The 26701-nt window shown below is 41.3% G+C and overlaps 1 protein-coding gene across 35 annotated transcripts in view; it reads left to right on the top strand.

The window, feature by feature from the left end:
* Positions 1–26701, top strand: part of ADGRL3 (adhesion G protein-coupled receptor L3) — a 384288-nt gene that overhangs the window by 180909 nt on the left and 176678 nt on the right. For 32 of the 35 annotated variants that reach the window (XM_071807883.1, XM_071807868.1, XM_071807860.1 and 29 more), the window contains 2 exons: positions 7667–7687; positions 8388–8601. In XM_071807883.1, coding sequence (XP_071663984.1) covers positions 7667–7687; positions 8388–8601 — 235 coding nt within the window. The remainder of the gene's footprint in view (positions 1–7666; positions 7688–8387; positions 8602–26701) is intronic. The other 3 variants (XM_071807870.1, XM_071807869.1, XM_071807862.1) reach the window with 1 other exon arrangement.

Here is a 26701-nt window from a genome sequence, read left to right as displayed (position 1 = left end):
TCTTCCCAAATCCATATTGGAGTTAGTTACTGGATATCTGTAGGGGGGTGATTTTGTGTTTGATAACTGGTCATCTTTGACCCATACACCCCACTTCTTAAAAACACACTGCTGCTGCTTTAAAACTTCTGCAAGCATTGGGGGTTTTTTTTCTCTTATGGTCCACAGTTTTTTCATTTATACTTTGAGATTTTCTTACTGCATGCTTGTGTTTCCAAACTGCAATTTGTACTTGTTAACTACATTTCTGCCTTTGTCTTCTTTTTTTTCTAAGTGGGGGTAGACTGTTTAACAAAAGAAGCTTTTTCTCACGATTGCAGAGTTGGGGAATTTGTCATCTGGAAGTGGATTTCTCAGTTTACTGTCCACATTTTTAAGTTTCAGTCTTTATTTCTGTTTAATTTTGTGTGAAATATTTTCATCTGCGAGGAGCTATCCTGGTTAAAAGTCCCGGGTATATATGTTACCAGTCAGGACTGGAATCTTATTTTACTTTCCAAGTTAAACTGCTCATAGGCATCTTGTTTGGTTTTGTGTGTTGGTGGTTTGTTTTGGTATGGGTTGTTTGAGGGTTTTTTGGGGTCTTGTTTTGATGTCAGTACTTTGAGTTTGCCTGTGTGGTAAGACCACCACCCAAAACCAATAAGGGCAAGTACTGCAGTACATCAAAAATTACTTTATTTTTTTAGAGAGGACAGGTTCAACAACAGACTTGTTCAGTCAGCTTTGGTATTTTGTCCAGGTAATTTCCCCCAGCCCCTGCAAAAAACAGTTTTTTAACCCTGGAAAGTGTACAAGGTGCTTTATTACAGTATCATAGAAGAACTGTAAAGAGAAAAATCTGGTATCTTTTATAAAGATGTTCTGTCGTGCTCCAAAACCAGCAATAGAAGTTTTTCCTCCAGTATAAACAGCAGACACAAGGGGATGGAAATATGCAATAATTTTGTTCTTAGAAAAGGCAGAGAGTTCTTGATGCAAAGTATAAATAACTGGAAGAACAATGCTTGAAACAGGCGCAGAAGGAAATAAGTACAGGAAAAAGTGCTTAAAATGGATCCTTTGGTAGATTAAAGTCTGTTTCTATTTGGGGGGGAACGGGGGCGGTGGGAAACCCTGTTCCATCCATCATGGCTGTTTGCAGAGTTTTTCCCCTGTTTAACTAGTACCAGGTTCTTTTTTTTACTGAGTACATAATCTCTGTGGTTATTTATACTTGTTATTGCTGCCTTTTAAAATGTGGTTTTGGAGTATCGCTAACCACATTTGAAGACTTAAACAGTAACTTGTACCCTGGTGTCCTCTGGTTACTTTAAACTGAACTTGTGGGGTGTGAAGGGCGGGATTTGAGGTATTTATTGCCAATAAAAATGCTGTAAGGTGAAGCATTGTCTGAAGTTAATGTAATTCCTTAGTTCTAACATTTTGCTGTTTTCCACCAGGAAAGGGGTATCTGCAGGCAAAAAAAAATCCCATGTGATTTCCCTGAAAATCTGTTTTTACTTGGAATATATTTCCACCTGGAGCAAGCATGCACATTTCAATACATTTCCTACATTTAATATGCCTGTTGTGCTTTATTTTGGGGGGGATAAAGTCAGGCACTGTTCAGATCACTGTCCAGACCTTGCTGATAAGCACCCACTGGTTTCTAAAAAAAAAAAACAGTGGCCTTTGGGGTATGCCGAGTAAGGGACCCCAAATTTCATTTTACCTTTTGGAGAAATATGCTTTCCATTTTGTCCACTACATATATATCATGCATTTTGTAGACATATATCTGTGCATATAAAAAAATATCATAGACTGCAATTCTAGGAGGAGCTGAGATGTTAAAGTAGTCTCAGGCTTCTTTATAAAACTTTCAGAGAGTTATGGTGAGTGGAAAGAACAAATTCTCTGTTATTTGTGGCAGAGACTTAAAGGAGCTGTGATGTCTAAAACACCAAGGAAAAACACAGTTACGAGTAAACTGCAGATTGTTAAATAAATATTACTTCCTGAAGGAGGCTAGTCTTCAAGGCCTGGATAATTTCATGTAAGATTAGGTCTGAAGGAGTCATTCTTGGCCTTTGGTGATGTAAAGCAATTGGTTTAAATGATAAATATGAGGCCTCAATTTTTTATACAGGTATTTGGATGACAGGCTCTAATACTGAAGGCACAAAATCTTCTCTTTTGCCTACCTGCCTTTTTCTCTGGACAGTTGTTCAAATTTCCACACAGTTCTCCTTTCCATGCAATCTAAACTTAAAAAGAGATTTACTGCTCTGGTAAATAAGTTCATAAATGGCACAAAGTAATCCTCACTCTGCTGTTCATCATTTCTTTAATAACGCAGATATTTCTACAAAAGCTTTAATGTTCCCCTTCAGAGGCTATTCAGGGAACTGTAAATCAAAATTAAGCTTCGAGGAAGTGTTATTGGGTAGGAATCTATTGTAGTCACTCTGCTCCTTAGTACAGTTAAGACATACCTTAAAAAGTTCTGCTGGTAACAAGGAAAGTTATTCCAGATTTGCATTATTTGAGCAAAGGTAAGCATGTAAGCTCACGTTTTAAATTGAAACAATAATAAATTGTAATACTAAATGAAGCTATGATTTAATATGAAATCCAAAAATGGTAAACAGATTCTTTTTCCTTAAAGTTCTTAGGCTGAAGCCTCAATACTTATTTAATCTCTCTCTATGAGCATAGCAGCTATGGTGGTTTATAAAAGTTTTTATCTGAGATGAAAAAATTAACCTTACTAATGGCTAACATAAAAAGCTACAGTGGAGTAATTTAAAGTGGGGTGAATTTTGTTATTACTCAAATTCAACTCGCTTCACATTAATTTTTTGCTGCATTAAATTTGAGACTTCAAGGTTGTTCAGCAATGTCAAAGGCAAAGCTTCCCTGGGATTTTTTGCAGACAGTTCAGTGTCTCATCTAACAACAGTGACTTTTGAGTTGGGTAAGAAAGAAATGACGTGTTTTACCTTACTGAAGGCCCCAGAGCGATTTGTGGAATGTGAATTTGTTAAAAGGATCAGTCCTTGTGGCACAGAGCCTAACACTTCACTGAGAACAGAAACAACTTGATGGATCTGAACCTCTGGTCTGTTAGGCTGGACAACAAGTTTAGCGTAAGGGTTGGATATACATCGTATGCGCTGAGTGCTTGCAAGTGAATTCACGTGAAGGAAGCCTATGAATTTAAACATATCCAAATATCTTCTTGTGCATGCCATTTCTTACAAATGAGATGAACCGCTGCAAGGGAAAAGATACTTGGGAATAGCTTTTTCTTGTGATGGGGCCTAGATATTAATGTACTTCCATTCAAGCTTCTCCTTGGAGACAGTGTTTCATTTGTCTGTTGTTCTCAACTTGTTGCTTCTGCTTTAATTAAATTGATGTAAGTGACATTTAGCTCAGGCTGGGACTGTGCTTCTGACTTCCAATTTGAAGGTAGGTTGTCATGTATTGTGGAAAAGCATGTTAAATTCAGCCTTCCTTCAAAAAATCTTTTACTTCCTTTCTGTGACCTTAGCTAACCTTTTGTTTGCTTCCTCTCTGTGACCTTAGCTAACCTTTTGTGAGCTGATTCAACTCCACAGCCCAGCAGAAACCTCTCTTCTGTGTTTTCTTCCCCTGCCCCCTCCCCCCTCACCCCAGCAACTAGTTTTGTTTCTTAGTGGGCTACGGAGTCATTCTCTTTTATTCAGGAGTTTGTTCGTGGTTGGCCCTTTGCTGGATAATAGGGACTGCTGCTTCTGGTGTAGGGGCCCAAAGGAAAGTGGCAAATTGTTCTTGATATCTTGTATTAAAAAAGAAAGCCCAAGGTAGCTTGGGGATGCGGTTCACATTGGGAGACCTGGGCCGAAGCCACATTCTTCACTTTCTGAGGATTACATCTAGGTCTTGTTTTCCTTTCCTTAGCAGATTTTGGATTGCTTAATAATTTGCCCATTTTTCTAGATAAGACAGCAGTCAACTGAGGCACAGAGGGGACAACCAGCACTATCCGGCTCCAGCTTCACGCTGCCAATGGAGGATTTTTAAAGCTTGTCAGAACTCGATTAATTTTTGTGAGCAATGAAAATATTGGGGAATTGTAAATTGGAGAAATATTTGCTGTCACTATCTTTATCCTGAGTTTTTGTTTGCTACTAGGAGTGTTCTTGAGATCAGAGGCCAGGTGTAAAGTGGATTAAGGAAAAGGGAGATAGGGAAGGAGCCCTGAGCTGTGTTTGCGCACTGCAAATGAATGCAGTAATGAAACTTTATATCTTAATAGGAAAAGTGAGGCCTTGATTTAGAAAAGCACTTAGCTGTGTGCTTGTCTTCAGGGAGTGAGGGACTCATAAGGCCTATCGACTTGAAAAGCATTTCAGCCCTGTACCCATTCCTGCTTAGGCTTTGGAATAAGAGGGGGCTTTTACTACTTTCTGATTTTTTTTTTTTTTTTTTTTTTTTTTTTTCTTTCTGCAGCACCAAGGTGAACTGTGGGAATACCAAGTACTGTGAAATCATAAATGCAGAAGCGTTGCTCCAAATTAGTAGGAAACCTCTTCTACTAGCATGTTGGGTTTACCTTTGGGGAACAGCAAGTCAGGTATCTAGCTGGGCAGACCAAATCCTGTGCAGAGTCTGTGAAAATAATTATCTCTACCCTTCCAGCTTTTGTTTTGCTGCCCTTAAACGTACACTGAGATTTCACTCTGAAAATTCTGAGCCAGAACATCATTTTGCTGGGAAACTTGCTTATAAAACCTAATTTAAAACATCATCCCACACTATAAAAGCCTACTACCATCATGCCTCTAAATGTAAGAGAGCTCAACAAGGCTCTAGCAGCCAAGAGGACACATAATTTCAAGGCTCTTTCAGCATTTGATTAAGCACACAGTGGTAACTACAAGACCATGCCCTGCAGGCATGACAAGAGGCAATTATGTTTGGAGGTCAAAAGCGAGGGGGAGAAAAAGCACCAGATTTTGATGACTTACTTAATTTTCCAGCTCCTGAAATTAGCGGAGACAAAGAAGTTCTAAATAGCTGTTTCACACTCCAGCTTTGCCCTGCATAGGCTTAGGAGGATGGGTTTCCACCAAATGGCTCTGTTAGAAGAACTCCAGCTGGCACAGGCTGAAATGTTAAAAAGAGCATTTTTCAAAATCTTTTTAAGTTCTGCTGTCTGTATTTGGATTGATGGCTGCACGTTGGATCCTGGAAAAAGGCACCTGTTTTCCAGAGTAGTGAGCAGCCACCAGCTTCTCTTGACTTCAAGCCAACCATGAGGTCACTTATTTTGGAGATTAAATAAGGAGCTTAGTGAGAGACCATGAAGATAGGCTGCTGCTCAAAGGAGAGAGAAGTGTATTAATGAATTAACACAATCGTGCTGTGTATTTCACAGATGGGCTTTGGCATATCTTATTTCACAGCAAAAAGATGCTTTGCTCCTCACGGGAAAACCAGTAAAAACGTTTAAGAAATATTATTGTATAGGGTCGCAACATCAAGAAATGCGCTTATAAGAAGATAAACAGCCGACCTCTAATTTCCCTTTGGAGTATCTATTGCAGATATCAGGGCACAAAAAAAACATGCAGGTGGAGCATGGTAGGGTGAAAAACATGCACCATTATGTTCTCGTATTGTATTACAGTATTCATTTATTCGTCGTTTCTGATCCAAACACAGTTTGTCCCTGCTGTTGCATTTCTCTTAAACCATATATCCAGAAAGTAATTACTGGCTCTGCAATATCACAGTGAGATGTCTGTAGTTGGAAGCTGCCCTTCAAAATGTGAATTTTAGTAAACAGAAAACCACATATAGAAATGTTTGCTCCTGTCCAGATGTTCTTTAATGAAAAGTTATTTTGGGGTAAGAGTTGTTTGGTTTGGTTTTTTTTTGAGGTACCAGGGACTGACATACATGCAATTTTAGTAGATTGATGCTGTAAAGTCTGATGTGGAGGAGAGATGCCCAAGATGCAAGAAATGTGCTTTCATACCTGGTATAGAAACATGTTTAACAGCTTTTTCTTAATCTCTGTATATCCGTATTAACTGTGAAATCCTCCCCCAGAAACCTGAAGTACTGCATCATCATTGGTGATAGATTAGAATGCTATCTTTGCTGTCAGATAAAATTCTCTTTTAATGAAACCATATTGCTGATAGCAGCTCCTGTTGTCTTACTTCTAGCAAAACATGATAGTTAAGATCAGCTGAATATTTGAGGATTGCCATTTGACAAATACACCAGGTTTGTATGAGTGAATTCCTAGTTATGTGATTTTAAAGCAGGGTTTTCCTCAGCCATCATGTTTAATGTCTGCTTTCTTTGACAATACAAGTAGTTACTGCAAAACTGCATAGAAATTAACAGCAAAAATATAATTTCTGAAGTATGTGGGTCAGAGATTTGAGTTTTGTTTTCTCTAGTGGGAACTGTAAGATGTAAAGTAGCATTGGCAAGGGTCTTTTCAGTTAGTCAGCAGTAGCCTCTTGGAGAAAAGGATCCAAATTGCCCAAGAATGAGCCCAAACCATAGCCCTAAAAAGCTCCTTTTGACTGTACACCTCATTTTACCATTTTCTTGGCATTTAATCAGAGTTCTCCAGGTGTGGGGTAGGAGGAGGGAAGAGAGCACTTGGCCTCGGCGTTCTGCCAAAAGCTTCTAGAAGCCTTCAACTAAACGTTGTCTCTGCCTTCTCATCCCATCTTTCCTCTGCTCACCTTGTCATTCATTAGTGATGTGAAGAAGGTTTTGTGTCTTGAGGATTTGAGCTTGTCCTTCTGTACCAGGAGGAAGAGTTTGGCATTACCCAAATGTACAGTACAATAGGAGCTCAGGGGAAACTGTTTCTCCCATCACAGGGATGCGGTGCATCATACATGATCCAAACCCTGAAGCTACACTAATTGGAGAACCTATTATTCAAGAATAAACGTGTGTCTGTCTTGGGAATTTGGCAATTTAACCACAACTCTGGCACATTAGTAAGAATCTGATATTAGAGTAAGCCCTGCAAATTTACAGAAATGGGAATGTTTCTCTGTCCAAGACAAGGCAACAGCACCTTGAAAGGGATTTTTGGTTTTGGGAAGGGCATTTTGGTGTTTTTGTAATGGAGTCAGTGGGGAAAGTGAGTGGTTTGAAGATGTGTGGTATTGCATGGGCCCTGGATTTCTTAGAAGGTTAAATCTTTTGTGACCATCACATAGATATAAAATTAGCTTTTCTATGTTGAGTTTTGTGGTTGGAACTCATATAAAATTAAGTCTGTGGTGTGGGCGAGTTTTCCTTCTCATGGAATAAGGAAGGGAAGGGTTTGGCTTTTGTTTCAGCTCATGGCTGATGCGCTCAGTTGGAAAACAAGTATTTGGTTCATAGTTTCACCATGAATTTCCCATAGAATCTTCTGGAAGCTGCAGAACCCTTCTGTGGCTGAAAGGAGAATGACAATGCGTAGCAACTTCTCATGGGTATTTGAGGGATTAATTCATTCCTGTTTCTCAAGCTGTTGTAGATCTTTCGATCAAAGAGGTTGTAGAGACAGAAAATATTATTGCTTGTTGTCATGCAAGTTTGTTTACTAGTACTTTAGGGCTTTATTTTCAAAGCATCTCAAAGCGTGTTTCTTTTTTTCTTTTGCAAACTGTAGCCTGGATTTCTTTTAAAACAGGTAAGATATCTGAGGGTTCTTCTTTAAATTAGTTTCCTGGGTACATTTCAGTATTGAACATCCAGGCAGATGTGATGCAAAGCTGAGACTGAACTTGAATCACCCAATTTCACATATATTGGCCTTTCCATGGAAAATAATAGCATGGAAGGGCCCAAAATTCAGGATGATTGCCAGAATCCCTAGACCAGCCTCCGGCATGCTGTGGGCTACAGCAGAAGCCATGAGGCACGTGTTTTCTAAGGGCCAGGAGCTATACAGATGTTTTTACATCTGTGGCAGGACAAATACAATCTCAGTGAGCAGATGGATTGCTTGTCATCAGAAAATTTCCCCCATTTGATAGGGTACAACACAGTGCTATAATTTTATGTATCAAAGCCAAGTAGCTTTTTACCTGGTAAGCAGAAATAGTAACAGCGTAGTTGCTATTTACCCCTTTCAATAGGGGATTTCAAAAGCCCTGGATAAAAGGGATCGTTGGCTTATTTTTGAAATGAGAAAATCAAGTCACTGAGAAGTGACTTCCCCCGGCAGCCAGCAAGTCGAGGATCGGACCCTGCTTCTGGAAACCGCCTCTTGATACTGAAACTATCCAGAGCATATGGCTAAAACCTGCTGCGAAATGTCATTCTCTTTTTAATCCCAGCCTGAGTGCAGAAGGTAAATGTTTGCTGTGTTTCTGTGTTAATCTTTGCAGCTTTCAGCCGTGCCCCGGTGCCCATGGCTGTGGTCCGACGGGAGCTGTCCTGTGAGAGTTACCCCATTGAGCTGCGCTGCCCGGGAACGGATGTCATCATGATCGAAAGTGCCAACTACGGGAGGACTGACGACAAAATCTGTGACTCTGATCCTGCTCAGATGGAGAATATCCGCTGTTATCTGCCAGATGCCTATAAGATTATGACTCAAAGGTACAGTGTTTAATATTCTTTGTTTGCTGGCTGCTGTTTTGTTTTAATCCGGTGCGTACACACCAGTTTGTGTATATGTTTGCGTGAGAAAATGCAGGTACTTAGTCTGCATGTATGTGCACAGAATTACAGCTATCATAGCTAAACCATGGGTTTAACAGAGCTGGGTTAGCATCACACAATATAAATAACATTTGCTGTAAGTACTACTAATCAGCCATCTTGATACCTGCTGTGTCAGAGTTTTACCTCCAAAGTACCTAAATATCAAGGCTCTTCATGAACATATAAGTGAAGTCTTTATTAAATGCACCTTTCCTCTCTTTTGCACTGTGTTCATACAGGTGGCCAGTAATATCCTTTAAACAATGAATTTTTTGTGCCTTTTTTTTGTGTGTGCGTGAATTTTTCTTCATTTTTCAAACTACAAAGAAAAATCCACAGCCCCCCTGGGCAGCCTGTTCCAGTGTTCTGTTACCCTCACTGTGAAGAAGTTTCTTCTCAAATTTAAATGGGACCTCCTGTGTTCCAGTTTGAACCCACTACCCCTTGTCCTACTGTTGGTTGTCACCAAGTAGAGCCTGGCTCCATCCTCCTGACACTCACCCTTTATATATTTAAAAACATTAATGAGGTCACCCCTCAGTCTCCTCCAGGCTCAAGAGACCCAACTCCCTCAGTCTTTCCTCATAAGGGAGATGCTCCACTCCCTTAATCATCTTCATTACCCTGTGCTGGAATCTCTCCGGCAGTTCCCTGTCCTTCTTGAACTGAGGGGCCCGGAATTGGACACGATATTCCAGATGTGGTCTCACCAGGGCAGAGTACAGGGGAAGGAGAACCTCTCTCGACCTACTAACCACCCCCGCTTCTAATACATCCCAGGATGCCATTGGCCTTCCTGGCCACAAGGTCACAGTGCTGGCTCATGGTCATCCTGCTGTCCACCAGGACCCCCAGGTCCCTTTCCCCTACACTGCTCTCTAATAGGTCATTCCCCAACTTATACTGGAACCTGGGGTTGTTCCTGCCCAGATGCAAGACTCTACACTTTGCCTTGTTCTATTTCATTAAATTTTTCCCTGCCCAACTCTCCAGCCTGTCCAGGTCTCGCTGGATGGTGGCACAGCCTTCTGGTGTGTCAGCCACTCCTCCCAGCTTGGTGTCATCAGCAAACTTGCTGATAGTACACTCTATTCCCTCATCCAAGTCGTTGATGAATATATTGAATAATACAGGCCCCAGTACTGACCCTTGAGGCACTCCACTAGATACAGGCCTCCAACTGGACTCTGCCCCATTGACCACGACTCTCTGGCTTCTTTCCTTCAGCCAGTTCACAGTCCACCTCACTACGCAATTCTCCAGACTGCGCTCCCTCAATTTAGCTGTGAGGATGCTGTGGGAGACTGTGTCAAATGCTTTACTGAAGTCAAGGTAGACCACATCCACTGCTCTGCCATTATCTGTCCACCTCGTTATGTCCTCATCAAAGTCTATGAGGTTGGTCAAACATGACTTCCCCTTGGTGAAGCCATGCTGACTGCCCCTAATTAGATGGCACCAGGGATAAGTTGTTCCATGAGTTTCCCAGGGATGGAGGTGTGGCTGACCAGTCTATAGTTACCCAGGTCCTCCTTCTTGCCCTTTTTAAACACTGGAGTGACATTTGCTTTCCTCCAGTCCTCGGGCACCTCTCCCATTTCCCAAGACTTGGAGAGTGGTCCAGCAATGACCTCTGGCAGCTCCCTCAGCACCCGTTGGTGCATTCCATCTGGACCCATGGATTTATGGATGTCCAGATTGCTGAACTTCTCCCTAACCCAGTCCTCATCAACCGAGGCAAACTCCTCCATTGTTCCTGCCTTCCTCTGGGGCCTCAGGGGTATGGGACTCCTCAGGACAGCCTCCGGCAGAGTAGACAGAGACGAAGGCGGCATTCAGTAACTCTGCCTCCTCTGTATCTTCTGTCACCAGGGCACCAGTGGGCCTGCATTGCCTCTGGTGTTAGTTTTATCTGCCACATATTTGAAAAAGCTCTTTCTGTTGACCTTGACCCCTCTCACCTGGTTTAATTCTAAGGATGCCTTAGCTTTCCTAGTTGCTTCCCTACATCCTCTGACAACAGCCTTGTGTTCTTCCCAAGTGGCCAGCTCCTCCTTCCATGATCTGTAAACTCTCCTCTTCCACTTGAGCTTACACAGCAGCTCCCTGTTCAACCACACAGGTCTCCTGGCTCCCTTCCTTGACTTCCTACGTGTCGGGATGCTCTGATCTTGAGTCTGGTAGAAGCAGTCCCTGAACACTAACCAACTATCTTAGGCCCCTTTACCTTCAAGCAGCCTTTCCCATGGGATTTTACCCTAGAAATTGTTTGAAAAGGCCAGAGTTTGCCCTGCTGAAGTCCAGGCTTGTGATTCTGCTTGCTATTCTGTTCCTGCCACACAAGATCCTGAACTCCATTATTTCATGGTCGCTGCAGCCAAGGCAGCCCTCAACCTTTACTGCTTCAACCAGACCCTCCTTGTTAGTGAGAATGAGATCCAGCAATGCACCTCTCCTAGTCAGTTCCTCCACCATTTGCATCAGGAAGTTATCGTCAATGCACTGGAGGAACCTCCTGGATTGTGGCTGGCTGGCAGAGTAGTCCTTCCAGCAAACATCAGGGAAGTTAAAATCCCCCACAGCAACCAGGGCCTGTGACTGTGAGGCTGCTCTCAGCTGTCTGTAGAAGGCTTCATCAACTTCTTCACTCTGATCTGGTAGCCTGTAATAGACACCCACAACAGTATCTCCCCTGCCAGCCTGCCCCACAGACTCTCAACTCACTCCTCATCCACCCCTGGATGTTACTCAATACATTGTAGTCGCTCTCTCACATAAAGAGCAACTCCACCACCATGACTGGCTGGGCTGTCTTTCCTGAAGAGGACATAGCCATCCATGACCACATTCCAGTCCTGTGAGCTGTCCCACCCTTTCTCTGTAATTGCCACCAGGTCATAATCTCCTGCCTGAACACAGGTTTCTAACTCCTCCTGCTTATTCCCCGTGCTGCGTGCACTGGTGTACAGGCATTTCAGGGAGCAAGCTGAGCACACCGATTCTGCCCTAGGAGTATTGGAAGCCTCCCAGTCTTCATCAACTCTAGAGTGCTGCCCCACTGATGCAAGCCCAGCTACAACCCCATCTCCCCATCTGAATTTCCAGTCAAGGACTCCCAATCACATTGGCTTTTCAAAATACTTGCTGAACTTCTGTGTAATACCCATTGCTCTTCAGTGTGACTGCTTTATCTGGAAATGGTAACTGAGGTACATTTCATGATGTAGACAGACTCCTGTATTGCAGAGCCAGGGCTTATTCCAACCTAGAGATATTCTGGCTATGGAAATCCTTTAACTGTTGCTGAATCTGTCAGAGTGTTTTCTGTGTTGTAGGAGGGATTTGGAAGTTACAACTCGACATATAATCACATTCAGTATGTTTTTCCTAATAACTACACGTTGAATAATTATTCAGTACATTTGATTGTTAACTGAACAGTAACAGAAATCAGGATATTAATAAAAATATTGACATTTTGCACTAAAAATGGAGTTGCATGAGCAAAAGGAAACCAAGTGTGGGTTTCATCTATATTCGATGTGCTAATGGCTGTTTTTAAGCTCTCTTTGGAATGCCCTTATTGCTGTCTATGGGTCCCATAAGCCCATTTAAGTTGAACCTCCTTGCATAGCTGGTTGAAGTCCCATTTGCAGAATAATGTCAGGTATGTTTTCAAGACAAGCAGCAAGAGTAACAACGTGCCATCAGCCAGTCCCTTGGATTTTTGGCATGGTTTTAGTGGAATTACTCTGATACTCCTGTTCAGGTTGTTAGTGGCTTTGAGGAGAAACCCTTAATCCTCTGCATATTGGCAGAACAATACAATGTCATCCCTTTTGTGGGCCGTTACAAAGTATTAGTATTTTTAGATATGTATGTTGTAGCGTTCTCCAGGCACCAGCTTCCTTGCCAAACCCCAAGCTCTGCAATCTTCTGCTTGGTCTGCAAGCCTGCAATAAAGGTTTGGTCCCTTGGGTCAGGGAGGGCATGGAATCATCATCATCCCATGTGGGAAAAGCAAATTCTTGCTGGCTGAATATTAATGTCTGTGGACCCTTGCCTGATGCTGTTTATCAGTGAAGGGTGGTGGCTCTTTCTGTTTAAGTCATTTGATGGTCAGTTGTTTTGAAGAAGCATGCAATCATGTTACTAATTGGCTACTTCAGAGGTTCTTGAAAATAAATATAACTTCGTTTGAGTTTAAAAGGCTGCTTAGAAAGGGGGAAAATGTTCTACTTTGCATTTTCATGTCATTCTCATTTCCTTTTTCACTTCCATTAATTCAAAGAGTTGAAACAATTTAAAAATAAACCCATTAAAAGGAAATATGCTCTTGAGATGCAAACCAGCCTGCCAGCTCACAACTGAGAGAACACCTTAGAGCTGAGGCTCTGAAAAAGCAGTTTAAAAGGAAAATCCTGACAGTTGTGCCACTACCTGTGGTTTTTTTTCACCTGAAAGCCTCTACCTGCAGAATTAATCAATTCAGCAGGATTTGGGTAGATTTGCAGATGAAGGCAGGTTTTAATACAATGAGCTCGTCTGTAAATGCTGCGGGATGGGGAAGCAACTACTGGGAACTAAAAACCCTCGTGGCAGCGTCGCCCATGTGATAATCGAAGCCGTCTACATAAGGAAAAGAAAAACAATACTCTTATTATGCATTGATTAATTATTGCTGTCATAAATATACAGTTCCCTTGTAGGTTTTCTAATGAGTTTTCTAACAAGTTTTTAATCAGCAGCAGACTTAAACATGTTATGGGCAGGAAAAAAGTGTGTGTGAGAGAGACAGAGATGTTAGTATGTGAGCCCAAGCATGAGTGAGTATATTTATGGTGGATATTAGCGATTGCTCCCTCTCAAAAAAAAAAAAAAAGAAAGAGCTAGCGCATTCCTTTCTTCCATATGTTTATTTAAATTAATTTTGTGGGGTTATTTTGAAAAGGAAAGGCATCAATCTGATGGTGTGTTTGTGGAACCCCTTTAGCAGAGGCAAGGCAAAGAGTTCTTACTGCAAGTGTTGCCCTGGAAAATCTCTCAGATCTTCAGAGTATTGCTCTAAGAAAGTTTAAACAGCTTGTATGGCTTGTTTGGAGCTATTTTATAGGAAATTAAAGTTCTGTGGCCTATTTCGTTTTTTAACTTGCCAACTCTTCCAGCAGCTGCCCATAAAAGCTCTGAAAGATTGCTTTACAGACTGAAATATTTCTGATATGGTCAAAGAAAAATGTATTTGCATAGCATGTTTGTTTTGAAGAAGTGTCGTTTCGAGGGCTGTAACAATTAAATTCTAACCATACCCATTGTAAACTGTGTGTTGTACCACGGGAGGCTTCGCGATGTCCTCCCTTGAGCAAATACCACAAAATTAACATATCATCCGCTCAAACAGCTGGGGTTCTCTGTGAACAATTGGGAAATGCAGCCTCCTGTTCCCATAACGGTTGCTTTTGTTTTTATAGTCTTAAAACTGCCATTTAGTCTATTAAAAAAACACCCTAAAGAAAAAAAACACCATTTTCATCGTGCTGTGTTGAATTTCTTATGGATGCTTTCCACCAAGGAAACAGCCCAGAAAGACAAAAATCTGTGTGTTATTAATACTTTTTGTGTGCTGGTAGGTTCACCATAAGTCAGCAGACCTCATCACTTGCTAAAAGTGCCTCACAAATTTAAAACTGTGACCCAGGCAAGGGAATTAAATATTGAGTTGCCTTCTCCTTTATCCAGACAAGTGAGCCAACGCATGGTGCGTTTTAGGCACATGCATAAATGTTTTGCAGCATGAAGACCTGGGTTGAAGCCAATGGAAGGAAGGAAGTTTTACACTTAAGTTTGCAGAACTTTGTGCTGTTCATACCACGTTTGTGTTTAACTTAGTAATTCAAAGTGGCCTGTTTTACTGAGCTCTTGATCCTTTAACCACGAATGTTGAAATGAGGGGGGAAGTCAAACCAGCCAAGCTACCATGTAGATACACATCCACAAAAAAAATCTCATTTTTTGCCTTCAAGGCAAGATTAAGTCTTTGCTTTGGCTTTCCAGGTATATCAGGAGTCAAGGGAACCTTCTCTACCCCAACCACTGCTGCTCTTAAGCTGGAAGAAAGGAATAAAGAGAGAAAACCAGCAGGCAAAACAGAAGAAATGTTCACAGGTCTCAGCAGCTGTTCCCAAAATCCAGGCAAAATCCATTCTGCATTTTTGGATTTTGCAAAAGTAAAAAAATACAGCAAGTTCTTGCTGGGGGAAACTCTCTTATGTCTCTTAGATTTCCATTTGTTTTCATCTGAGAGCCTGGCAGAGGGGCAGGCACAATTCCCCAGAGTAGAAAGAAATGCTCTGAACCAGCTTGCCTTACACTGCAAAAATTTTTCATCTCCTGAAAGGCTGCGTTTTGTTAATGTTGTTGGTTGATGACCTGAAAAATGCAAGAGCCCGAAACGAGGGCTATTATTGTTGTAATAATATTGCATCTTGTGGTATGCTGTTACTGATGCTATCAACACCTGTGATTTTCAAGACACTTCCCAAAGGCCAGTGATCTGTCACTTTGGGAAGTAAAGAGACAGGGTTATCTGTATTTTACAGATAGGATAATGCGCCTTAATCATTCATAATGCGACGACTGGTTTTGATCATACCAATTTGGGGATTTTTCTCGTAGAGTCTATTATGTTAAGCAGTTAGTTCTGGTGAGCGTGAGGAGGATACACAGAGCTGCAGACCTGGAGGCTCTGGTGACAAGGATGTTGGCATGACTTGAATGACCAAGACTTAAGCAGAATTGCAGCCTGGGTGCATCAGGCTGTAAAGAATTAATGGCATATTTCTCAGAAAACAGCCCCCTGCTTTGATGTTGTCATCACCTCTGACTCAGATATAATACTGACTGTCCCATTTGATAGGAACCCCCTCCGCCTTTCCCTGCATCCTGAGTACATTTTGTGAAGACTGCCAAGATACGACTCATTTTTTCTAAATTTGTTATCACACAGATGGTGTGGGAAATGTGCTTCTAAAGAACCAAGATGTTGCAGTGGGAAGCTAGATTTTTCTGGGAAGCATGCGTCTGGTGCTTTGAGATCGCTGTGTGAAAAGCATCGGTATGGAAAATTCCTCATGTTTCAGTTAAACAGTAGTTTCAGTATCCAGTAGAAATGAACTGGAAATACTGAAGCTCACGTTCCCTGGATTCTGATTTTAAAGGCTAGAAAACAAAGCTTGCCACTTGGTTAAACAATCTGTTATCTCACCATGCAGAAAGACATTTTAAAATGAAGTGAAGTCTACTAATCTTATCTGCACCTTGACCCTGGGACAAGGGCACATACACCCTTAAGTAAGAGTTAAAAAAAAAAAAAAAAAAAAAGAAAAATGCAGCAAGTACTAGAGAAGCAGTGTGCACTGGGCTGTTGAATCACTCAAAAAAAGGTCGGTACTTCCCAACTGGTACAGTCTTAATTTATCTTACCTCTGCCTTTTCTGCAAATGCTGTCAGAGCCAAGCACAGGAGTAAATTCTGAAGGCGACAGCCCCCTGGAATTGCCCTGGTACCCCAGTAAATCAGAGCTTGTCAGCCCCAGCATCTCAGCTGATTGCAGCTGCCATGGTAACAGATGAGGAGGAGGCTGTAGTTTCTGAAGGTAATTAGGTTCCAAACCTCAGAAGGCTCTGTAGATAAAAAAAAATTCATGCTCTAGGCTTCCCTGCGTACCAATTGGTAGCCTTGGACAGCTATAAAACACCTAGCTTGAAAATAAAGAAATAAATAGACAATTGCATTATGCCAGGGTTGCTGTTAGTGAGCAGTTATCATTGGAGAAAATCCAGACTAAAGCTGAGAAAGCAAAGTACAGCTGCCACAGCCAAAGGGAGAGGCCTCCTTGAGGTGTGAAAGCTGGAGGAATTCATCGTTGCTGTTTTCTAAGACTGTTTTGGTTTGCCACCCATTTTGTTTCATTTTGGTTGGGGTTTTTTGTGTTCTCACTCCCCGACTCCCCCCCCCCCCCCCCGCCTCCCTAGCTGACAAAGAAGAGACATGAGATAATCTCTTGGATAAATCATGGCCTCAGAAGTGCTGAACACATCATGTACTGAAAACCATGAAGGGAAAAATGCAGGTTTATTACTGCATCTATTACTCTGCTAATGAGAAGTGGCCTGGCAGAGGGCAGGAACCGACCACCCTCGGCATCTTGCTACCTGGAGCTTCTGCCAGTGGGCGAAGTCCTACGTGAAACATGCTCCTGTCATCTTTTGTATATTTTTTTCTTTTCCCGAATGTTTGAGGCTCGTTGAGAACAGCAGCTACTAATTTGTACCCGAGGAGGAGATGTTGAGCAGAGATGGAGATGTTGCTGACAGTGATGTCTGCCGGTGGAAACACGTTTTGCATTTATTACCACGCTGCAGGAGGTGGATGCAAATGCCTGGAAATCCTTCCTGCAACTGCAAGGAGGGCAATGAGGGAAGATGCTGCTTGAGGCCCTCTGCTGTTGCTGAAACAGGTTTTGTACTGTGAAAAGCATTATCTGAGAAGGCTAAGGAACAAAGTTTAAAGCCAGGTATCTGCGTGTACTGCCCATAGCGCCTCCTGTCTGTTGCCTGAATCGGAAAGGCAATGCATATCAAAATGTGGCTGCTCAGCCTTCTTCCATCTTTGCTCTGCCCAAATGTGGCAGCCTTACAGGGCTTTGTCTTTTTGTCATGAGGTTTAAGTTAATTTAGAGCATTGCACGATGGCATATTCAGGCTAACTGGACTTACACTGTCTTAAGATAACAAAGAAATTATTTGATTTGAATGGGAAGATACATGCAAGCTCCTTCTGTGTTTAGTCTTCTGACTAGAAATAATGGCCAAAGGGCTGCGAGGTACGATGACTTTGAAGTAATGCATCTATATCAGTTTCTTTTGCTTTTTTCTTTCTTCTTGTACAAAAGAGCTCAGTTAGTCTGTGCCTGAGGTCAAAACTGGGTTTATACATGGGGGATTGTCTGTCCTCCAGGATATTTCAGAGCTTTCATTCAGCACATTTTTGACTGCATCGTTTGTGGAGTCTCTGGAGCTTGAACTCCGTATTCTTTTCCAAAATGTGTAAAACCAGTGCTGGCTTCTGTGTGTGCCTGGGAAGCCTGTGCTTCTCTGCAGGGCTTTGCGTTTTGTGTGATTACTCTGCTGATACCAAATGTCTATGGAGCTGCAGCGTATTGCAGGTGCTGCTTCATGACGGGGAAACCCAAACAGGGTCTTAGGCATGAATCATTCACTCCCCAGCATCAAAAATAGGGACCAATGCAGGTGATGTTCCTGAATCATCAGTTCAATGTGGTCCTTAAATTTAAGTGGCAGTTTGGTTAGTGGGATGAACTGAAGTTTATTTCAAGCTCTTTGGGGAAAAGAGTGAATGAATGGCTTTCATCAGAAGCAGTAACCCAAGAGAAGGTTTTGCTGCTGTTATGATTCAGGAGTGGGATTTTATGTATCGGTAAGCAGCGTGTGTGAGATATGTTGGGCTGTGTCTGGGATGTAAAGGAAGGGCAGGATCTGGGATTTATGCTTAGAACCATCTTCTATGCCTTATGCATAAGATAATACATTGGTGTCAGTTATATACAGTAGAAGACTCAGTCCAGCTGGAGTCCTGCTGACATTGTAAACTGGGAGACAGTGGGTAGTTTATGGGCAGTAGTAGAGCCTTCAGACTGAATTACAGCTGCGGCATTCGGTCTGTTACCCAGAGTTACAGTTCATAGTAAGCAGTATTTTATGTGCTTTTACCCAGAGTAGGACCAGTGACAAAGAAGGGAAAACTTTATTGCAGAGATGTGAAGAATGGGAGATTGAGTTATGGGCAAGTGAAGTGGAAAAACCATAAAATTAATGGAGGGATTTAGACCTGGACCTGGCATCCCTTGGTGGGAGGTACAAGGACATTCTCTGCCACCCCCGTATCTTTTTTCATCCTGGTCCCTCATAGTCAGAGCTGGGCTTTTTCACCCTAATTCCCAAGATTTTTAATCTTTCTAGATTTTCTTCATTACCATTAATTGCTCTTGCTGCGTATTATTGCTGTCCATATAAATGGCCAAATTCTTTCTGAATCTCATCAAGTCACTGGTCTTGATGCCTTCCAGGAGCCCTCAGTCTAGTAGGATAATAGCTTATTGTGTGAAAAAGGATTACTTTTTGTCAGGTTTTAATTTCATTGCAATCCTTTAGCCTGTGAAGACAGAGGCATCCAAGCCACCTTTTCCATTTCCGTTCTTTAGCTTGTATACATTTATCACGTTGCTTCTAATTTATCTGCTCTCCAAAGGAGAAAGTTATGATCTTTCAAATATTTCTTCTTGTGGAAGTTGATTTGGGGTTTTTTTAATGTGTATGAAAGTTGTCCTTGTTTTTTGTCTTCGAATGCCCTTTAATTAATTTGAGACAAGATGAACTGTACCATACACAGTGTTCAAGTTCAGGCTGCATCATCTACCTGTAGAAAGGCAAGATTTTTTATTTATTTATTTATTTTAATTTACTATTTGCACTCTTTTTTTTTTATCTTTCTACCACCACCTCCTCAGTGAAGCCTACTCAAAAGCAGAAGGTTTATTTTAAGGAAACCAAAAGGACAGAGGAGGGAAAAGAAAATTGTGACAAATTTGAGAGTTTGAAACCTCCTTTTGTTTTGGTTTTTTTTGAAATCCTACTTCTCTCTTCTTTGTGTTGAATTATGCAGAATGTCCCATTTGACTCAAGAGTATTACAAACCACACAAATATAATTACATCCTTCCCCAAAATGCCTGTTCTGTTCCTGATAAATTATTAGCTCTCTTGGTCACTTGGAACAGATAGTTCCACTTAAATTATTACAGCAGCACCCCGCTAGCGCTGATGGAAAGCAAAGTTTAGTCCTCGATGCTGATACTAGCAAATATGTGGAGTAAAATATAAAATCAACTATGATTAGGTTAATTTTGGAAAAAATAGTGTTTGTTGCGGGTGTCTGGGGTCTGAATCACACCCATCAGAGCACTGTGGCCTTGTCGGGGATGTTGGTGCTCAAATTGGTACCTGGAATGATTTTTCCCATGGATAATGGAGAATTACCTGTACAAAAGCAGATGAGTAATCTTCAATCTTGATATTTTGGGGGAAGCAGGGAAAAAATCTTTAGGATCCCTCTGAAATCTGCCTGTGGCAGAGGCACTTCTTGGCACCCTTTTGAACTACTGGCAAGGTTGCAGACAGCTGAACAGGCATCTGATATCTGAGGCACCTTAAAAAACAAACAAAACAGACAAGCAAAAAAAATCCCGTAACAACAACAAACCCAAACATAGACACACAGAATATAGGTCACCTTCAGTGTAGTGGATTAGACTGAGCTCTGAAAAATCCATTTCAGTTGATGAGTTGTACTTGTAGCTGGATGTAGAGAGTTGACGCCTGTCGTGTCAGTGCTCGTGCAACAGCGATTTTTCGTCAGGAGGATTTGAGTGAGAGTAGAAACCTCTTATTACTGAAGTATCCTTCAGGAGGACCCAAAGTCAATTTCTTTATGCCTTAACAGCTGAAATTTGAAGGGTTTGAAACACTTAAAAGCACCTTTTGTGGCTGGGAGCCCGACTCCCACTGTCATGAGTCCTGGGTTGCAGGTGTCCAGAAATTTCTTTGGAAAATGGAAGCTCACTATTAAGTGGCTTCTAGCACCTTTTAAACTTCGCTCATGATCTAATTTGTATCTTAAATATAGCAATTTTGGAAACAGCTTGCCTGACATCAAGCTCTATGTTTTTAAATTCGGTTGGTTTAATAAGATTAGCTTGCTGAAGTTCTGATAGTCTTCAGTGAAAGCTTATTCAAATTAAGACTCAGAGAAGTAGCCTCAAGCATAACACAGGAATGAGGTGATGCCAAAAATCAAGGCTCCGAGAGGCTCTGTCGTCTCACCCTTCAGTAAGAGCAGAAACCTTTAGTTGCCAAATTAATGCACTAAAGGGGGAAAAAAAAAGCATGATTAAGAGGTGAAAAACAAATATCCCCTTTTTCAGCTGTCATCTTTGGAGGTGTGCGCAGATACGCACATGTAGAAACTGATAACGTAATTCAAAAACTTTAATTTTTGAGACTCTAGGATATGTATTAAAATATGCAGGAACTGGGTACATTCTTACTTGTCTGCTTGAATTATCAGGAATAATTCACAAAGTAGAGCATGGCCGCTGAAATAAATGAATAAATGAGTGAGTTTGAGGAGTATTTCTGCCAAAACTGTGTTTTGGGGGCTCTTCTGTGTTAAAGAATTAATTCATGTTTTTTAATTGTGTTAGTTTTTTCCAGTGTCTCATTTCAGCAGCTGAAAATCTCCACGATGAATTTAATTTCGTCTGTGTTGGTATGGGAAATGCTGATTGTGTAACCTCTTGTGACCCAAGGTTACATCTTAATCCACTTCCTCCTAGGGAGATACCCTCAAGTTTGGCAAATACTCCGCAGATTTTCCAATGTGTACCGTATTGATAATATGTATGTGAAATTAGGGCCCTTCTGATTTGAATTCTGACCGTGTCGAGCGTGGTTTTTTTTTTTTCCTTCTTCTATGAAGAAGAAAATTCTCTACAGAGTTTCCATGCATAATTTTATTCCACTATTTTGGAAGCGGTGAAAAAGGGCAAGCTGGTCCTCTGCTGAAGTTGGTTGCCGTATGTTGTAGCCTGGGTATCTCTGTATGGATAAAGCTCTTGTGGTAATAGTTAATTTGCTTTCTGTAGGTTGGCAGAAGTGTACAAAATTTAGTTTGGTTACATTAAGTATTCCTTCTATGCTTTTTTTGCCTTCCAGATGGCTATTGCCAAAATAGACCATCTCTACAGTATGATGTTTTAAATATATGTATTTATTTAATGTGCAACATTTGGCATGTTTATATATACATCTAGGATGACTGCATATATGTGAAGAGGGACGTACATATGAGAAAATACAGCAACATGTGCACAAAAAATAGCAAATGACAGCCTTTTCTATAGAGGAAATTTCACAATTCATGCCTTTTGCATACACAAGGGGTAGAACTGATTTAGTCAGGAAGGAAAGCGAAAGCAGCTCGCTGCTGCTGCTTCAGAGGAGAATTAAAACCAGTATCAATATCCAGAAAAACCCAAAGGTGTTGTAAGCATACTAGCAAATCCATGTTGTTTTACATTACACATCTTCCAGTGATTTGTCAGTCATTTGTTTTTCTTCCAAACTGCAAAGCAAGCAAGAAAGTTACTCTGATCTGGATGTCGTCTAAGCCCATGCTGCTCCACCATGTGTAATGCTGAAAAATTGCTGTCTTAATATCCCACACAGGTGTCATTACTGTCAGCTTGGCACCTCCAGACTTTTATGGCTCCTCATCAACGATCTGACACCGTGACCATATATCCCGTTACCTGTGGTGTGCAAGACCATGGTGCACAAACGGGTCCGAGGGAGCTGGCTCCACAATCTGCCCAATAATTTAACCTTTGACTTCCAACTGTGTAAATTTTCCCATCTTATCCAAGCTCTTCATTATGATCTTATTACGGTCTTGTTATTCGGTGGTGGAGAAAGCTGTAACTCTTTCTTGATACTTTCTGTTTTCTCCTGCCTTTAGGCCTGTTGGATTTTTTTTCTTAGGAGCTTCTCAGTGTCCTTTTTTCTCCCAGGTGATCACTGTGTTTTCTCTGTTCTGTTGTTTGTCATTCTAAGTAATCCTATTTTTTTTTGACATGGTTGCAGGGAGTTTTATTAGACTCCATGGAAGTTTAGGTCCTGATCTGCTCCCATTGAGCAGCACTTTGCCAACTGCAGCCCTGATTTGCAAGAGCAGAGGATCTGCTGTGCTCAATCCAGCTTTTGTGGCTGCAACAGCAAATGCTTTCTGCAGGGAAAGGGCAGTTTCTGTTTTCTGTGGCTTGTTAAAAGAAGCGAATAGGTAGGACATCTTCACATCCAGGTTTGGCACTGAACAGGCAAGCTGTATCTTGGTGGGTATGTCACATAACTGGAAGAGGAGAGTGTATTTTCTTGAGATTGCACAGTCAAGGTATTGACTTTTTTCATTGTGTAGTAAATTCATTAGTCATGTACAGGGAGGAGGTTGATTCATGACTGTTAACGATATTGAATTGATGAAGGTAGCTTCTTGAAATTTGGTGGCCAAAATTAAGACCTCTCCAGGCATTAATAGATTAGAGCACTTAAAACAATTTAATTATTTATCCTGCGCAAATGGGATAGGATATTTCTAGAGTGATAAGTGTATTGCTTCAGCCATATTTTAGTATACATGTGATATAAGCTTTGTTTATGATTCCTTACTAATTGCCTAATGGCATGGAGTGGTGGAAGATGAGAAGGACCTTGGCTGAGGCTTAAGAATTTTTTATTTTGGGGACTTTGTAAAAAAAAAAAAAAAAAAAAATTAAAAAAACTCTCAGTCTGGTTTGAGCTAGTGCTCTCTTCATGTGCTTCCCATCAACTCTATCAGCATCTGTTTGTAAAGGAGTTAGAGGAGCAAAAAGAGAGGCTATTAATAGCACAGTCGATCTGCATTAAAGCACAGTATTATGCGTATGTACTGCTATTTTTATTACTGTAGTACGCAGATCAGCTGCTGTCCCATCATTGTAGGCTCTGCATATACATAATTCCCCACCTGGAGACCTGAAAACATCAGAGTATTTTTGGGGACCAATCATGTCACGCAGTCAGATCTCCACTGGAAATGACTGTGCTGTAAGTGGCTCGGCCCCAAGTGCTATCTTACCCAGAGAGAGATGGAAATAATTACGATGACATGAATTATGTACAACAGACTTGAATAAAGAGTGACAGAATGGCTGGCTTTGACAGCTGGATGTTAAATGAAATTTGTTTCATGTTGTTATAGACGCACAGACTGTTTTTAAATGTATAATTTATTTAGATTTATTTAAGGGATAGAGAAAAGAAACAAGAAATCCCTGATGCGGAGAATTGAAATAATGAGTTGTTATAGACACATAAATAGTCATTACAGAGTATTTTATGGGTCTATTTTTGCTGTATTTATAAGGGCATTTTAAGGCTCCTTGAGCCTGCATTTTCCACGCACGCCAATACACGCTGCATTTTACCCAGCAGTCCTTACCGCGTGTTTGAGTTAAGAGAAGAATGATGCGAATACTCCAGACCGCTTCAGCTCAGCTCTGGGGAGAAAATGAATTTTTCATCTTGTCCAAAGGAGAATTTATCCTGAACAGCTCTATCTCAAGCAGCTTTTTATTACTCATACCTTTAAGGAGGCCAAAGCTGTGTAGGTATGGGAAAGCTTTCTGCTCTAAGCTGCTAGAGCTTTAACTGTGAAGTTGAAACATCTATAACAAAGTACTTAAGTTATATTTTATAATGGGGTGGGGGAAAAGGGCCATTGTGGGGGGGGGCGGGGAGGAAGGGAGTGCCTTCAGTTTGTTGGCTGCGGTAGAATTGTGATGTAATTTTCCTTCAGGGCAAATTCTTGCCTTCTCTCTGATCGTTACTGTCACTGACTTAGGTTTCACCAGATATAGTATTACATTTTTATTCTCTATTCTCTTTTTTTGGCTCCTAAAATTGCTCTTGAACACCCTTGGGCCAAGTGCCAGCAGTTTCTGTTGTACTAACCAGCTGCCTTGTGCTTTTGCTTTTCTCAGGGTGAACACCTTCTGAGATTTTTAAGGCTTATATATTGTTTTTCTAAGGCTTTTGTATTGGTCTGAGGTAGAGAGATCTCTCTCTTTTTCTGCCTGTCCCTGGCATTTACTTTCCTGTAAGTTGTTGGGAATGAACTGCTGTCCCTGATCCTTGTTGTTGCAGGTGTATTTGATGCCTTTGCTGCTGACAGCAGGATTGTGTCTGCATCTCTGCGTGATTAGTTAATTACCTCTGTGACACCAACAGTAATGTGCTAAGGAATTTGTCATTCGAGTCCTCAAACTCATAAAATGTGAGGTTTGCTCACAGGTATTTTGTGGCACTTACGGAGAACTCAAAACTGAGCCTCCTTCTTCCCTGTTTTTTGTATATAGTCCCAAAGCTGCCTCCAAAGTTGTTCTTCTACAGTAAAATGGAGCTGGTGTGCCCATCCCGATTCCACCCAGAAACAGGCAATGTGTTCATCAATGGGATAATTCCCATTCTATATTGTCCTAAAATGAAAAGTGTGTACCTACTTGGGTCAAGAATTAAGCTGTAATAATGATGTTTTGTTGCTATGTACCTCTCTTGCCTGCATAAGTGACAGAGAAATGAGAATTTCAGCTGAGTTGTATGGTGAAAGCCTCTGGCGTTTCTAGTGTTCATACAATTCTGTCACTTGTTTGTTTTCTCGGAAAGAACCTTAAGAGAGGAGATGACCCTCAGTGCAGTGGATTCTTTTTTTCTGAAACAAGCAGCGAAGCCATTCAAGCCAGTCTTCCCTGTGATTAAAAAGTTAATTACCTGTTTGTGGTTCTAGATCTAGATAGAGAGGATTGATTGAATTGTGAATGCAGCATGAGGATTATTCTTTAGTCTTTGTTTGCATTGGGGTTTTGACCCTGTGGAATGGAAAGGATTGAATAAAGTAAGGACAGAGCAATTCCTCCTTTGCAAGCCACTTTAATGTGTGCTTTGGATCAGCAGAAAGAATGACATGCTTGCCAACACGGAAATTCTGGGAATTATGTGCTGGGGAGACTGATGCTGTAGATACTAGAGAAATGCATTTGTCTCTTGGCTCTCCAGAAACCACGATTTAGAAAAAGTCCCAGCAGTTCCCATTCAGATTCCTGAAAATGCCCTTTGTGTGCTAAATCAATGTTTAGATGAGTGTTGTGAGCAGGGAGAGCTTCCCTGGATGGTTGTTTGCAACTATGACTGCCAACAATCTTCCATTTCTGGTCAATTTTCTACTTACAGGTTGTTTGATGTGGAAATGGGTGCTATATATTAGTTTTAGCATGAATTTATGTGGGACAGGTTACTTGTGAACAGTAAGTAAAATTCTGTTTCTGAGATATATTAGAAAATTTGATGTTTGTGACATTTTTGTCTATTAAAATACATGGTAATGTCAATAGATGCCAAAAAGCACATTGGATGATCTGTAAAGCTTACTTAGTATCTTTTCCACTACCGTTAAAAAGGTAATGGGGAAGAATGGCAGTGTCTCTATTAGCAGATTTCTAATTTTGAATGTTGCAGCCTTTATATTGCTTAATGACTACCTTTCTGTGCATCAGGTGGCTCTTCTGCTTGACAAGTACTTTTGCCTCTTAAATAAATTTTCGTTGATAAAAGCCTCCGAGATATTGAAAGCACCTTTGGGGGAGATGAAATGTGCCTGGTGAAGGACTGGATGATCTTGTACAGAGCTGGATGGTTTGGTTTTGTTGGTTTGGGGATTTTTTTAAGTGGGCTAGTGGATTTGGTTGTAGGGATATTTTTTTCTCATGTTACCTGCTACCTGTGCTGTATAGTAGCAAATGGAATTTAGAGAATGGTGAGAGAGCAAGACAGGCAAATTTCATCAGTATTAAATGGAGTAATGGGCAGTCTGCATGATGACTGAGAGAGATTTTTATGAAAACATTTTGTAAAGGAGCCTGGAGAGATTATCTGAGGAATAAGAGGGGGGAAAACTATGGTGTGAAGGCTCACTGATACTAATGCGAACCTTGGTGTGGATCATCAGGCATCTAACTTGGCAATACTCTCTGTCTTCTGAGGCACAGAAGAAAACTGAGGCCATCCCTTCCTTCTATCACATCCCAAATTGGATTGTGCCCATGGGGGAGATGTAATTTAATTATCTCAGAGAACCTCAGTGCTGCTGAGACACGGGAGTGGCTGCAGGAGCATCCCCATGACTTCACCACGCATTCGTTATCCCGGCTCGTGCTCCTGTCATGCCTCCCGCTTTCCGCTTGATAAAAGCCTCTGCCTTTCCATTTGGTCGAT

Source organism: Patagioenas fasciata, chromosome 4, assembly GCF_037038585.1.
Source record: "Patagioenas fasciata isolate bPatFas1 chromosome 4, bPatFas1.hap1, whole genome shotgun sequence".
NCBI lineage: Eukaryota > Metazoa > Chordata > Aves > Columbiformes > Columbidae > Patagioenas > Patagioenas fasciata.
The sequence above is the reverse complement of the archived record's forward strand: the minus strand, read 5'-3'. Positions and strand labels throughout refer to the sequence as shown.